Raw genomic sequence first — 15,015 nt, 5'->3', positions numbered from 1 at the left:
TAGCAGTCGCTGAGAATCTGGGGAACGGACGCAGCCTGGCATAGTAGAATGACGAAGAGAGCGTCGAGATGCAGGTACAGTACCCTGCGGCTACACGGAGAGCGCATGTTACCTTGCGTCGGCGAAGGCGCCATTGCTCTGTCGAGTGGCGCCCTGCGTGGAGTCACGGACGAGTCTTCAAAGTAGTGAAGATGCAATGGAGGTATGACATATCGGGTGTCTGGCCTCAACGGCACGAACCAGGCAAACACTTACTCAGCACATCACGTGATCTATATTTTCCGCATCTCCCGTGCTCGCTGCAGATGGACCCCTCACCTACTCGCACTACAGCAAGTGAGCTCCAGGCAGGCTTCAAGGAGCTGTCTGCTGCCGGTATGAGGGTGGCTGACGGGTTGGATCCTCACGTGGCTCCAGCCCCGCGCTTACTTGTTTGGGCCTGGGGCAGGTATCGCTGCCGGTGAGAGTACGAGAACAGCGGCAGGGGTGTCCTGCGCATTCCTGGCCACCTTCGCGTTCCAGAGAGCCCGCTCACTCAATGCTGAGGGAGCATGCTCGCAGCTAGTGTTGCCGCAAGCAGCAATGTTCTCGAAGGCTCAGATCCCCATTTCTGATCGACGAAGTGTCGTGGCGGACGGGTGCTTGACATGGGTGTTGAGGAGCTATCCCCTCGCGGGTGGCGTCAGAGCTTCACGAACCCCACTATCTGTTGTCCGCCAGCGCCTCCATCTCCTAACCTTCTCCTTATCCCCTTCCACTTCCTCCCGCAGCATCACCCTCGCCCTCAATTCTCTCTTCACCCGCAATCATGAGCGTCAAGACCGTGTCCCTGCAGCCCTTCCAGGACCAGAAGCCCGGAACGTGAGTGTGACCCCGCCGTGCCGTCTGCCGCTTCCTCTACTGACGCGCCCTTTTCTCCGCAGTTCCGGCCTTCGCAAGAAGGTCAAGGTCTTCCAGCAGGCCCACTACAGCGAGGCCTTCGTCGCCTCCACCCTCCTCTCGATTCCCGAAGGCGCTGAGGGCAGCACTCTCGTCATCGGTGGTGACGGCAGATACTGGAACCCCGAGGTCGCCCAGCTGATCGCTAAGATTGGCGCGGCATACGGTGTCAAGAAGCTCATCATCGGCCAGAATGGCATTCTCAGCACTCCCGCTGCCAGCAATGTCATCCGTGTCCGCAAGGCCACTGGCGGTATCCTGCTCACCGCCAGCCACAACCCCGGTGGTACGTCCGACCCGCCCTCGATAAGAAGACCCGTACTGACAATGCCCAATCCAGGTCCCGAGGAGGACTTCGGCATCAAGTACAACCTCGCCAACGGTGCCCCCGCTCCCGAGAGCGTCACCAACAAGATCTTCGCTACCTCCAAGGGCCTGACTTCGTACAAGATCGCCGAGATCCCCGATGTCGACCTGAGCAAGATTGGCACCCAGACCGTCGGTCCTCTCGAGGTCGAGATCATCCACTCCACCGAGGACTACATGAAGATGCTGAAGAGCATCTTCGACTTTGATCTCATCAAGGCCTTCCTCAAGGAGCACCCCGACTTCAAGGTCCTCTTCGATGGTCTTAGCGGTGTCACCGGCCCCTACGGTGTTGATATCTTCGAGAAGGAGCTGGGCCTGGCTGGCAGCACTCAGAACTGCGTCCCCAAGCCCGACTTTGGTGGCCACCACCCCGACCCTAACCTCGTCTACGCAAAGTCGCTCGTCGACGTCGTCGACGCCAAGGGAATCCACTTCGGTGCCGCTAGCGACGGTGACGGCGACCGCAACATGATCTACGGCGCCAACGCCTTCGTGTCGCCGGGCGACAGCTTGGCCATCATTGCTCACCACTCCGACCTGATCCCCTACTTCAAGAAGCAGGGCATCTACGGTCTCGCCCGTTCCATGCCCACTTCGGGTGCCGTCGACCTTGTTGCCAAGGCCAAGGGTGTGCAGTCCTACGAGGTGCCCACCGGCTGGAAGTTCTTCTGCGGTCTCTTCGACGCCGACAAGATGAACATTTGCGGTGAGGAGTCGTTCGGTACCGGCAGCAACCACATCCGTGAGAAGGACGGTCTCTGGGCCGTTGTTGCCTGGCTCAACATCCTCGCCGGCGTTGGCCAGAAGACGGGCACCACGCCCAGCATCAAGTCGATCCAGCAGGACTTCTGGAAGACCTATGGCCGCACCTTCTTCACTCGCTACGACTACGAGGGCTGCGAGAGCGAGGGCGCCAACAAGATGGTCGCTCACGTCACGGAGCTGATCACGACCAAGAAGAGCGAGTTCGTCGGCTCGAGCATCAAGGGCCGCAAGGTGGTCGAGGCTGACGACTTCTCCTACACCGACCTGGACGGCAGCGTCAGCAAGAACCAGGGTATCTACGTCAAGTTCGACGACGGCAGCCGCATTGTCGTCCGTCTGTCGGGCACCGGCAGCAGCGGCGCGACAATCCGTCTGTACGTCGAGAAGCACGAGGCGGATCCCAGCAAGTACGATGTTGAGACACAGGAGTACCTGAAGGACAACGTCGACCTGGCGACCAGCCTGCTCAAGATCAAGGAGTACACTGGCCGCAGCGAGCCCACCGTCAAGACCTAAACTGTTTTGGCGATTGACGAGTGATGATAAAAATCGATAGGTGCATTCAGATTAATCTTGCCATTTTCTTCTTTTGCTAGCGGACGTAAGGAGATTCGCAGTAGTCTCGGAATAGAAATAAAATAAAAGTACATACACGGGCACATAGGTATCTCGCATGGTGAAGTGGAGGTTTCTCGGACATGAGCTTGCAACCCTTAATCAAACTTAGCGTCGCCTGCTGTGATGACGTCGAATGCCGGCAGAGCTGGAGGTGTTTTGTGGTGACTCGCAGGTGGAAGTCCCGGACACAAGACGTTCAGGGAGAGTGAGGGCTAGCCAAGGGCTGGAGCCCGATGGAGGAGGCCTATGTATTCATGTTGGCCGGGCTGGGGTCGCGTACGTCGTGGTGAGACGCTGAGGCCCGATGGAGCAGGCCGCATTCAGATGGGGATGATCTACCACAGGCACATTCGCGTGCAGGCATCGAAGTGGGGGACAAGAAGCGGGGGCGGCAGCAACCGCGGACGGGCCCGTCAGCGCGGCATAGGTACTGCTGCTTGCATCGCAAGCCTGCATGTACTGTACGGCCATGTGCATGCGCAGGAGTTGGGCAGCGGGCGCGTCGTATAGCAACGGGGCGTGTGCGCTGCCAGCGTGATGGGCCAATGCACCGCCGGTTGTGGGCGGTGTATGGGCCGGTAGCGCGTGGCTTAGCGGTGCCAGGCGTCATCATACCTCCACAGGCCCCTCGCGCATCCAAACCTCGACCGACTCTTCTCCAATTCTGCTTTCCTTGCCTCCTTCCCGATCAGAGAATCTCGCCAGACCCCGCTTCCCCCAGCCATGTCCTCCAACAGTAATGCCGAAGCCTCGGCCGTCCCGCCCCAGGCGCGGAGCTCGTGGACCTCGTTCCTGAAGGTACGCACCAGCTTGCCGTTGGCCGCCGCGCATCCCACTCCGAATCCCGCATGTCGCGACTTTTCCGCCCGCGCAACAAGCAGCCGCTCTCAACCTCCGCTGACGCCCCTGCGCCCATGTAGTCCATCGCGTCCTTCAACGGCGACCTGTCGTCTATGACCGCCCCGCCCTTCATTCTCAGCTCCACCTCGCTCGTCGAGTTCTCGTCCTACTGGGCCGAGCACCCCCAGCTCTTCGTCGCCCCCGCAAGCAAGGAGGACCCCGCCGAGCGCGCCCTCGCCGTGCTCAAGTGGTTCCTCAGCACTCTCAAGCAGCAGTACGCCAGCCGCAGCGAGAAGCTGGGTAGCGAGAAGAAGCCCCTCAATCCCTTCCTTGGCGAGCTGTTCCTGGGCAAGTGGGAGGATGCGGCGGGCACAACGGAGCTCGTCAGCGAGCAGGTCAGGTACAGAAGCATATGGAACACACCGTGACGGCCGTGGCGTCTGGATAGTGACCGCTAACCGTTGTTTTGCAGCCACCACCCGCCCGTCACGGCCTACTCGATCTGGAACGACCAGCACGGCGTGCGCCTGACCGGCTACTGCGGCCAGAAGGCCTCGTTCTCGCGCACCATCAACGTCAAGGTGAGTCAGTCAGCCGGGTGGCACAGATCTTCGTGTTTCGGAGCGCACTGACTGACGCTTTGTGGCACTCTGGCAGCAAATCGGCCACGCGGTGCTCCACATCGATGCCTACAACGAGGACTACCTGATCACCCTCCCCTCGCTGCATATTGAAGGCCTGATCACCGGATCGCCCTATGTCGAGCTGAACCGCCAATCCTACATTACCTCTTCGTCAGGCTACACCGCCAAGATCGACTACAGCGGTCGCGGATGGATCAGCGGCAAGAAGAACAGCTTTACCGCCGCGGTGTACCCCCACGACAAGACGGAGAAGGATGCCATCTACACCATCGATGGCCAGTGGACCGAAGCTTTCACCATCAAGAAGAAGAAGGAGACGATTGAGACTTACGACGCCCGTACCAACAAGACTACTCCTCTGACCCTCGCCCCCATCGAGCAGCAGGATGAGCTGGAAAGTCGCCGCGCCTGGCAGAAGGTTGCCGCCGGCATCCAGGTGGGCGACATGGACGCGACGGGCCGTGAGAAGAGCCTCATCGAGAACAAGCAGCGCGAAATGCGCCGCGTCGAGAAAGAGGAGGGCAGGGAGTGGCAGCGCCGCTACTTCTCCCGTACGGACGAGTTCCCCGTTTTCGAGAAGCTTGCCGCTCGCATCCAGGAGCCCATCGAAGCGGAAAAGACCAACGGTGTGTGGAAGTTCGACCCCACAAAGGCGGCCCAGTACCTTTCCAAGGCTACCACCGCCCCTTCTTCGTAATGTATCCGGGCGGGATGGTAGATGATGGTTAGCGGGTGGGTTATGGCTTTCTTCGAACAGGTGAGAACTGCAAATTTAAACCGATAGATCGGATGGCTGGGGGACGTTCGTGTGTTCTATATGCATTCTAGGACTTCTCGTTCCTAACACTGAAATTCTTTTTCTCTTTTGTTCTTGTATCATGCTTTAGGGGTTATCGATAACGCACACGGTCAAAGCATAAACGGATAGTTTGGAAACTGCCCTCTTTCTCACGACACGCGCGCTTTCAGCCTGATTGTTCGACATAATATTCTATTCCGAGATCCTATTTCACGCGTCCTCTTTTGGTCACGGTCGAGCAATAAAGCGAACTTATAATCAACACGATCAGCCCGCGTTCTTACTCACTTTCCTATTGACACTCGCGATAGCGACAAATCGGGTTGTCCTACAACATACCGATTCTCACACTTGTGGTTGTTTGAAGAGGCTGCTTAGTTTGAGGCTTGATGGTTATTTTCGTTCTCTTCAAATTTTAGTCCATGGCGTATTTCGTGAGACAGAATGGCACGATAGAGATCAAGGCTAAGCTCTAAATGGGGTTGGCTTGGTGCGTAGGTGTTTCCAAAACAAGTTTGGGAAGCAGCTGATGAAGGATGGGGGTTCATTTTCTGCGAAATGAGAGTTGCTATCGTCTTGGAGTGGGGAGGGAAAGCATCAGTTCTCGCACCATTTATCGGGCCATTTGTGACCATATCTCATGTGACAACTCACTCCAGGCTTAATTAGTGACAGAGAGAACTTTAGCTGGCGGTCAAAGGAAAGGGGCACGGCGGCGCAGCAGCAGCGTAGCGGATGGATGGTGTGAGGTATGACACCACCACCACCTCACTCACGGCCTTGGTGAGCGGCGCCTAGCGGAATGGCTGCTTTGGGATTTGCCGCGTGACATGTTTCGGTTTGGGCACCGGGAAGGACGTGAAACAGCAGGGTCAAGACGTCATAAGTTCGAAAGGGAAACCGCTCGCACTAGCAGCCACTTTTGTTCTACTTCCCCGAAGAGCGGAGATCAAGCAAGCGAGCACACTGGCAGACGGTATGGCTCCCAGCAGCAACGAGTACGGTATCTTCAGGGCCCTTTTCTTTTTTTCTTTTACTTCAAATCACACCTGGTACACATGTTGCTAAAGCGGGACATTACTGTCTACAATAGACCGTTTCTCCCAGTTGGCAGCCAAGTGGGTGGAGCAACACCAAGAGGATATTAGATTTCACAACAATGATCGGCAGGCGCGATGAGAGCGAAGGTGGAAGGGATAGGATGCATCTACATAACCACCCAAGGAAAGAGAGAAGATGATGAGTGAAGAATGGACAGAGAATAACAAGTGAGAAGGAATAAGGCATGTACCTCCTAATGGCCCGCTCCGTTGAATCTACTGAAGGACCGACCGTTCCCACTAACTCCGAAAACGCCCCACCCGGGAAAGAACCGTAAGGTAGAAGAAAGGGCCAAGGCCATTGCGTCAGACAGAATCGCCTCAGTGGAAAACAGGATAAAGCTGTTTACACTTTTGTCGTCCCCCGTAGGTAAAGTCTGGCCCGAAACGGCGACGTGAACCAAAAGCCACTCCTGGGTGCTGGCTCATTGAATGACCAAGAGGATGATGTGGAAAGTCCACGGGGAAGAAGAGCAATAAAAGTGAAGCCATACATCAGCAAGAAGAGTATATCCACGCAGGTGAAAGCATGTAATCAAAACAAAAGCAGGACCCCGAATTTGTTTAGAAAGAAGTGTAGAGAAAAAACCACAAGAGCACCTAAAAAACCTTCCGCCACCATAGGAAAGAATTCTCCCGCATTTGCATCCCCTAGCCCACGTTCTCAATATCCGTCGCCAATTAATTTCTCTGTCAAAGAAAAAAGAAGACCCCTCCTTCGCCACGCAAATGCCCTTTTTTAGTTTACCCAAACCCGGCGCACTGAAAATGCATCAAGAAAGGAAAAGTTAAGGGAGACTCTTGCCACCCTTCTCTCCGAAAAGAGGATTAAGAGCAGAAAATCAAACAGGGCTGGAGACTCGCTCCTCGTCCCGTCTTTTGTATAGACGCCAGTTGTTCAGAAGAAAGGTGTCGTGTGTCAAGTCATACCACATGAGCATTTCGTTCGTGACGTGTCCCACTCCGTCGAGCTACGGTTCGTTGTCTGAGCGGTCAACGCTTTCTTGAGCTCCTTGGAAACGGTGGATGGGATGGCTGTTGGCATCACTAGACGGCTTCGGGCAAGAGCGCGATGATTCGTCCATAGATTCGCCCAGTCGCAGCTGTGCGTTTACGAGATAGCCCTCGGGCTCTGGTTAATATGCTGGAACAAGGCTCCGAAGAGGCGTTCGACCTGGTGTGATTCGCACCTTTGTTAGCAAACATAACGGGCTGATCAGCATGTGAGGAACGGGAAAGAACTTACCTCAGGTGCCGCCTTAACGAACGGCAACTCCCAGAATTGGTAGTCGCGGTTCTTGAGGATCTCCAGTAGTGTGATGATAAGGCCCCAAGGGTGCGGCCTGTGGACCAGAAGACGCTCCAGGAGGACGCGCGTGATCTGCTGCTTGACGTCGAGGCTAATTTGGTCGCTGCTGGAACCGAAAAGGTGCAGAATCGCGTAGCTGAACCAGTGAGTGTGGCTGTTGGGCCAACGCAGCTGGTTGGTCATGGCGCTAAGGAAGTGATAGCGACCTTCAGGGCGCAGCTCCTTCGCCAGGTTCTCCAAAAGCTTCGCATGAGGGGAGGTGGCGCTGAACACTGGGCCCTTGCCAGCAGTAGAAACAGCGTGGCTGCCGACGTAGAGGGCGATGGAGTGCAGAAGGGAAGTGTCAACAAGAACTGGAGCGAAAGCCAGCCCGGTCTCCTCACGCTGTGGATCATAGATGGCATCACACAGCTTCTGCAACTCCTCCGGGCTCTGCTCTGTCGATTGGAGAAGGTTGTTGACAATATCCTTGACGCCGTGCTTGTTGAGGGGCTCTTCAACGTCGCAACGAACCACCGGAGCCTTCCTCACGTCCTCTAGACGGTCTACCTTGAAGCCGGCAGTGAAAGGATCAGGAAGCTCGGGGTAGGATGACGGATAGGCGCTCACTACCAGATTACGCAGCTGCGTGCAATGCATCGGGATCGCATTGCACAAGCGGAAATGGTTCTCAGCCAGGAACTCGGGGAAGTCATGGTGGATCACCAGGAGAACCCTCAGGACGCCACGGTAGAAGTTGCGGGCTTCAACGCTCGGCTCCACCGGCTTCATAAGATTGCCGGCGTAAGACAGCACGACCTCGGTCAGCCTGGCATAGAGATTCCATCTGGTATCATCCGCCAACTTGAGCATGACAGGCATGAACATGCGGTGCGAAACCAGGGTGAGCCAGGCGAAAGAGAAGCCAGCGAGGTGCTTGGGTTGAAGCACTAGGAGAGCCTTGCCCATAACCAACATGAACTCCGGCTCAAGGCCGGAAAGAAGGTCTCGCACATCATGAAGCTCGCAGATGATAGAGTTGAAGAGGCGGAAGAACACCTTCTGGTTGAAACGCTCGCCGCGGGTACGGTGGTGATGGATCAGCACCATGATGACCAAGCTCAAGATGCCCTCAAGGTACCCCGGCTTTTTGGAGAGAGTCGCACCCTCGGTCTCACTCTGGTAGACGACCAAAGACACAACGAGCTTAGCCAAGCCATCAACGAAGATGTAGGCGTTGTCCAGGCTAGGGAAGGGAACAAGCTCCTCACGCTCGTACGCATCGACCGAAGCCTCGACGCAGACACGAATAAAGTGGGCAGAGTCGTTCTGTGTCTTCAGGAAACCGCGGGCATGCAGCTGGTTGATAAAGGCGGCGATCATCCTTTCCGAAGGAGCTTGACGTTGGCCATAGCGGACGAGGTGGATCCACTCTTCAAAGACGTACTCAACCTGGTATTTGCCACCAGCATCTGGAGGAGTCGGCACGCGTTCCTGCGGCACTTGAAGCTTGGACATGATCAGTTTGCCAACCTCCAGATCAGAATCCTCGGAGAGCCATTGAGTCAGGGCTTCGAGCGACCGAGAAAAGTCTGTGCGGAAAGCGGCAGGGCTGGCACCCAATAGAATTTCGTCCATGAACTGGGAGAGGAAATCCAAAGCGTGCAGGTTGCGAGCTTGAATGGCCTTGGATGCCGCCATATCGACGCGCTGGAGATCAAGAAGGCCGGCGGTCACCATGCAGATGACAACCGGCGCATTGAGCAGACGCTCGTTCTCGATGTTTGCAAGCCACATCATAATCTGTCGAGAGGTGTTGACGGAAATTTGACACAGCTGGATGACCAACTGCACCATGACCTCGATCTCCAGACGACGCTCAGCCTCTGCAAACAGGTAAGTGACAACGCGTCCGGCAATACCCAAGCAAAGGTTGTCCCTTGTGGTGCCCGAGGTCTCAACGAGGTGAATCAGCTGCTCGAACGCATCACGGGTAGGGGCGGACGGGCCCAGCTCCTCGATGTGCTCCTCTTGCGCCTCTTTCGAGGTGCGCTGCAAATCCAAGAGGTGAGTCAATGCACGCTCGCTGGCGGTATGGGCATCGACATAACCATTGAGCTGAGCCTGCGGCATCGTAGCAGACATCGGCGGAGCGGTCTGAAGACGGGCAGGAGCTTGAGAACCTGGACGAGGGATAGCAGGAGGCTCCGCGGGAGTAGGCAGGTTCGGAACCTGGGGATACTGTTCCTGTAGAACCTCCGACATCTGACGCCCATTGTCCTGGGAAGCGTTGTTGACTTGAGACATCCCACGAGCCTGACGACCGAAGTCCTCATAGATAGCTAGTTGCTCTGTGTTGAGGCCTCCGGGACTCTGTCTGTACGGCTCTGGAATGAACGTGGCCCAGTGTTTGACAGGAGGATCATTGAAGGGCTCGCGAGGGTTGGTGTTGCGGTGGTAGCGGCGGGCCCGGGTACCTCCTTCAATTTGAACGTCGATTTCCGCGATAGATTGCTGTTCTGCCGCTTGCTCAACCATGCCGCATACCGTATCCAAATTGTCATTGACAAACATAAGGATAAGGCCCTCAGGCAGCGCTTGCTCCGGAAGATCCCGTGCCAGAATGCGGATGTTATTCATGATGCTCATGCGCAACGGCTCCTTGCAGGTAACAAGAGCAAGACTGCCGGATAGTGACTTGACCATGGTGTGCGCAGCCTCGCGCATCTTGTTCTCGTCGGCCTCGGTGGCAAAATCCTTCGCGACCAACTGCGACGTGGAGATGGCGGCAATTGTGACGGAACGTTCAACAACCGGTGCGATGATCTCTGCAATGGCAGATTGTGCTGCTGTGTGGAAGATTTGTCTCAAACGGCTGGTGGCTGCCATGTTGGAGGATGCAGGCGGGTAGACGAGAGCCGAAGCAAGATCCGGCAGAGAGGCTTGGATTGCAGCGGGCGAAAAGCGGTCGTTCACAGCCCTTGCGCGGTTGAGGCCAACCAGCGACAGGTCATGGAAACCCTCAAGACCATCCGGTATGGCCTGTCCCAAAATTTCTTCTTCGTGGAGAGGCCTAGACCGAATGCAGTCGGAGGGCTCAATGATCTTGTAGTCAAGGTCCAGGCCCTTGCATAGAACCTCGATCTCGAATTTGAGATTGAGCTTGAGCTCGGCGAAGTGGTACAATTCCATGAGCAACCGAATTATCTCCATGACCCACGGGTTTGGGGGCCTGAAGACCGTCGACTTGCTGGCTTGGATGAGAACCTTACAAGTGAACGGAATGACGATCAGCAGCCGCTGCGTGTCGTGACCCTCTATCAGTAGATCCTTGAAAGAGATGTTCTTGAACTTGAGAGGCTTGTCCCTGGCAATCGTCAGAGAACCGAGCCAACCGCCAAGATTCTTCAGATGAGTGCGCTCGGTTGACGAGTTCATCGTAGACTCGGCATTGAGCATACGAATGACGGAAACGTAAGTTTCCCGAAGAACCTCAGCCCAAAGAAACCGGTCGCCGAAGAGTGCGAGCATATCAAGGTACAACTGCTGGAAGTTCGGCTGCATCTTCGCACGTTCCTCGACAAGATAGCTGGCGAACCACTGATGATGCTTTTCCTCCAGAGCCTCCTTGAGATCGTTGAGCTTATCGACAATGTTGCGCTCCGAGACGTTGTTGAGAACGAACAATACCTTGTCCTGCACCTCCTCGTCCGGATCTTCATACAGCTCCGGTCGAAGCAGAGGATCGGCGTGCAAGCAGCTGAATTGACGCACAACTGATTCTGGGCCAAATTCTTCCACACTCCCGTTCGTCAAGGAAATCCCATTCTGCGAGTCACCATTGGTTTCACCATTGGCCTCTCCAGAGCGTTGTCGTCTTACGATTTCCTCGGCTTTGTTCCAGACTTCGGTGCCTTGAAGCCCTGGCACACGGAGAAGACGGTCGCAGAAACTAGGCCATTCGTGGAGTCGGTTGGAAAAGTTCAGAAGCGCTTGCAGGCCAAACTTGTACATGGAGGCCTCCGGCGGATAATCCTGGACTGCCTCCAATACCATAGCCAGGCCAGCCTGAAGGGGGATTCGTGAGAGCAGGTTGTACTGGATGATACCGCCAAATAGGACAGCCGTGGTCGCCAGTGCCTCCAATGGATACTCGCCAAAGCAGTTGTACTCGTCGAAAAGGCCGTGAATCATGCAAGCAAACAAGTCCTGGTCTGCAGGGTCCTCGGACGCCTTGTACTTCTGCAGCTCTTCGATGATATGACGCACATCGCTTTCACCGCTGTACATGTTCTTGTAATGCTCTTGCATCTTCCTGTCGGCCTCTGGTGATATTGAGTTACCGTCTTTACCATTCGAGTCGATTATTTCATCGAAGCCTTCGCCGTAGTTGATTAACCTCGGGTACGCTCCAATGCAAATCCGCTGCAAAGAAACCAACTCCTCGTCGGGCAGATGACCTTGAAGAAAGCCTAGAAGTGGATGAACAGTCTTGACCGCCAACGGCACATTAGCAGGGGGAACGCCCTCGCGTTGAGCCTGCAAGTCTGTCTCGGCCTTGTTGTTGAGAAATGAAGCCAGAATCCTGGGGAAGACTGGGATTTGCCTAAGCGTGTCCTGGGCCCATGGATCTAGGTCAAAGAGACCCTCCCTATGTGCGAGAGCCGCCAGGTCCAAGCTCATGTCGGAGTTTAACGCAACGAGATCTTGAATCCAACCGTGCTCCGCCCCGTGCTCCATTATGGTAGTCAGGGAAAGAGGATTGGCATTGTAGAAGTCGAGGAACCTGGCGGCAACCCAAATGCTATCTTGCTTCCAAAGACCGTGAAGTGCGAAGCTGTAGACGTTCGGTACGCGTTTCTCGACGAATGGTCCGAAGAGCTGACGCATAGCCATTTCCTGGAGACCAACCCATGGCTTGGGTACAGCGGATGCGGCAACAACGAATATGTCCGTGTTCTGGTTGATGACAGTTTGCGGAATCTGTGAACGTTGAGCAATGTTGTAGGTCTCTTGTGACTGGAAGATGATGTTGAAAAGAGCTGCCGTCGCATCCAGCGAGACGAGCGGGTGCTTCACAACTTCCTTTGCGCGTTCCTTAACCACGTCAGAGGCGTCTTCGAATTGCTCCAGCGTGAAAGCCTTGCGCAGGCGAGGGACTTGAGTGACATCCAGATCCTCGGGGGAGCAAGCCAAGAACGCCACGACGAAAGAAAGTTGGGTATCCTGATGGTTCCAAGATCCTCCCCATAGCAGTTGTATGTCAAAGTTCTCGTACTCTTGAGCCAAAGGTAGGAACGCATTGTACAATGCCAGAAACTGTTGCGTAGTGACCTTCAGGTTCTCACGATCGAACGAGTGAACCACATCCTGCCAATCCAACCGTTGTCCCGCACGGTGCTCCCGTAACGCAGCGACGAAGTTAGTCGCATTGTATGCTTGGCCATTCTGCGTGATTGCCATGAAGAGAAGCGCATTGGCAACGTTCTGATAGCTCATATCGCGGGCCTCGACTGTAGCCAACATTTCCTTGCACGAGTCCAAGCTCGAAGTTGCGCGAGGACCCGCACGTTGGACATGCCTGATGAGCGGGTTCTGGTTCTCAAGCAGCTCGAACATGTGCAGGGACGCGGTAACATCCGGAGGTAGTATACCGGTCAGCTTGTCGTATTTCGTGCGGATGGCAAACAGCAGACTGTTCTTGCTCTCGTCGTTCCAGGTGCGTGGAGGATCTTGTGCCAGGCGATCGATGTCGGTGGCAAGGATGCTGGATGGGATGTCGTCTTGCGAGTCCGGGTGTGAGTTGACGAGGGTCATGAGGAAATTTTGGTAGTTGTTGGATAGGATGGCATCGGCTAGTGCGGAAACGAAAGTCAGTGGGGGATGGAAGTTGTGGGCGAGGGGCTGCGGTCTCACCCTTGGTTCTCAGATCCGTCTTTGACGTGGTCTTGCACGCCAAAGCTAGGGTTGTCTTGGCGACCGGGTCCAGCTTGAAATGCTCCATAAATGTGGACAGGTCAAAGTCCCTGAAGAGATCGCCCTCAGTCGTGTCAATTGACTCGGCAATCTTGTATGCTTGTTGGGGGTCACGCATGATCTTGTGCATCTCTTCCACAAGCAGCCCGTAGCTGCCAGAGTTGTCACCGCCCTTCACATTGCCTGGGAAGATCTGCGGCGCATTGCTCTGGAGCAAGCGACGGAAATACTTTGAGAAGACCTCCATGCCGTTTGAGTTGACGAGCTGTGGCGGGAGACAATGTCAGCGCGGATGTGGAGGGGGGCAACTGCGGGCTTCACTGACCTTGCGAATCTGATCGGTCTGCTGTTCCCACTTGGTCTTATCCTTATCTTCCTTGAGTGAGCTCAGGAGCAGGAAGACTTGTGCGATGACGATTTTGGCGAGCGACTGGCCAGACGGGCCCGATGCAGTGGACGTGCTGCTCGGCGAGCCGATGTTGCCCGACTGCGAGAGCGAGGGCGACGCGCGAGCTACCTTGGAGCTCCCTCCGCCGCTGGTGCTTGGCGCACCTCCACCACCTTGCGATGCGGAAGGCAAAGCCGCGGCGGAGGAAGCAAAATGTGAAGCGCCCTGGGAAGCTATGGTTCTTGAGCGCCCGGAGGACAGCAGCTGGCCCGGGGTGTGCTGCTGCTGTAATCCGGATTGCGACGGCGAGAAGGGCGACGACGTCGACGAGACGGACGAGGTGCGGCTGATGATGCGCCGGGTGCCGGGCGATGCGACGGAGGGCGGATTGTTGACGGGCGAGAAGGAGGTTCGCGAGGGGCTGTTGGCAGCCGAGTTGGAGCGTGTCGAGGTGAAGGCGGTTGAAATGGGAGTAAGGCCACGCCGTCCGCTGGGTTGCTGACTTGAAGAGCCCCAGGGGAATTGCTGGCTCATCTAGGCAGCTATTCCATCGGGTGCGCACGCGCGACAAGAGGGAGAAGAGGTGGCGGCGAGGAGGACAGGTGTGGTCGGTGGGGGACGAGGCACTGGAGGTGAAGTTCAAGGTTGACAGCCCGACGTGAACGGGCCGTGCGGCACCGACAGCGACCAATGTGAAGGGCTCACGCGCGCAATGGACAATGGAAAGTGAGAAACGAGCAATGGATATTCACTACAGCCGGTCTCACTCATGTCTAAATCTGCAAACCTGCCTATGCCGGCACCGTCGCATGCGCGGCAACCGTCTGCGGCGCCTCGACAGTCGCAACCGGCAGCGCAGCAGCAGCGCAAACACGCCCGCCAGCGCCCCCAGGCTATGTAATGTCTACCACTGTGCAAGGTGGCGGCCGTGCCCTGAGCAGCGGCTGCGTCCTCCCGCCGCCCTACCGTCGCTCGAAGCCGCACGGTGCCGGCGGTCGTGGCAGCGAGGCCTGGCCTGCAGCAACGCGCCACGGGCGCTGTTGTCGGATGGCGGCGCCGGCAAACGCTCATGACGCGCCCTGTTAGAACTCCCAGAAGTGCCGGCCATGCACCAGCCCGAGGAAGAGCGTGGGCGTGCGTGCCTGACTGAGGCGGTGGGCTGCGGAGGAGGCGCGGCGCGTCAGTGGCTGGTTAACCTCATCCCACTCGTTAGACGTTTTGCTTATTGATGCTGTTCTTCTGGTGGTGATAACAACGGTTTGAGTTAGCAAGCTGTGCACGGTCGCGTT

The 15,015-nt window shown here is 56.3% G+C and overlaps 3 protein-coding genes across 3 annotated transcripts; 2 read left to right on the top strand and 1 right to left on the bottom strand.

Moving 5' to 3' along the window:
• Nucleotides 1-808: 808 nt before the first annotated feature.
• On the top strand, nucleotides 809-2,589 carry PGM2 (Phosphoglucomutase-2; the record flags this gene model as incomplete). The annotated part of the gene is made up of 2 exons (XM_066772581.1): nucleotides 809-861; nucleotides 924-2,589. 2 exons carry the CDS (start codon nucleotides 809-811, stop codon nucleotides 2,587-2,589), a joined length of 1,719 nt encoding a protein of 572 aa, XP_066637860.1.
• An 825-nt stretch (nucleotides 2,590-3,414) lies between these two features.
• On the top strand, nucleotides 3,415-4,872 carry kes1 (Oxysterol-binding protein 4; the record flags this gene model as incomplete). Its single annotated transcript, XM_066772580.1, has 4 exons — nucleotides 3,415-3,489; nucleotides 3,612-3,931; nucleotides 4,004-4,112; nucleotides 4,189-4,872. The coding sequence occupies 4 exons, from the start codon at nucleotides 3,415-3,417 to the stop codon at nucleotides 4,870-4,872; spliced, it is 1,188 nt and encodes a 395-aa protein (XP_066637859.1).
• Nucleotides 4,873-7,185: 2,313 nt separating this feature from the next.
• On the bottom strand, nucleotides 7,186-14,260 carry CDC39 (CCR4-NOT core subunit cdc39; the record flags this gene model as incomplete). The annotated part of the gene is made up of 4 exons (XM_066772579.1): nucleotides 7,186-7,248; nucleotides 7,321-13,217; nucleotides 13,279-13,603; nucleotides 13,664-14,260. 4 exons carry the CDS (start codon nucleotides 14,258-14,260, stop codon nucleotides 7,186-7,188), a joined length of 6,882 nt encoding a protein of 2,293 aa, XP_066637858.1.
• Nucleotides 14,261-15,015: the final 755 nt, after the last annotated feature.

Source organism: Diplodia seriata (assembly GCF_021436955.1).
Source record: "Diplodia seriata strain FDS-637 chromosome Unknown scaffold_1, whole genome shotgun sequence".
In the NCBI taxonomy this organism is placed as follows: Eukaryota; Fungi; Ascomycota; class Dothideomycetes; order Botryosphaeriales; family Botryosphaeriaceae; genus Diplodia; species Diplodia seriata.
Note: the sequence above shows the minus strand (reverse complement) of the source record. Positions and strands in the feature narration are given on the sequence as shown.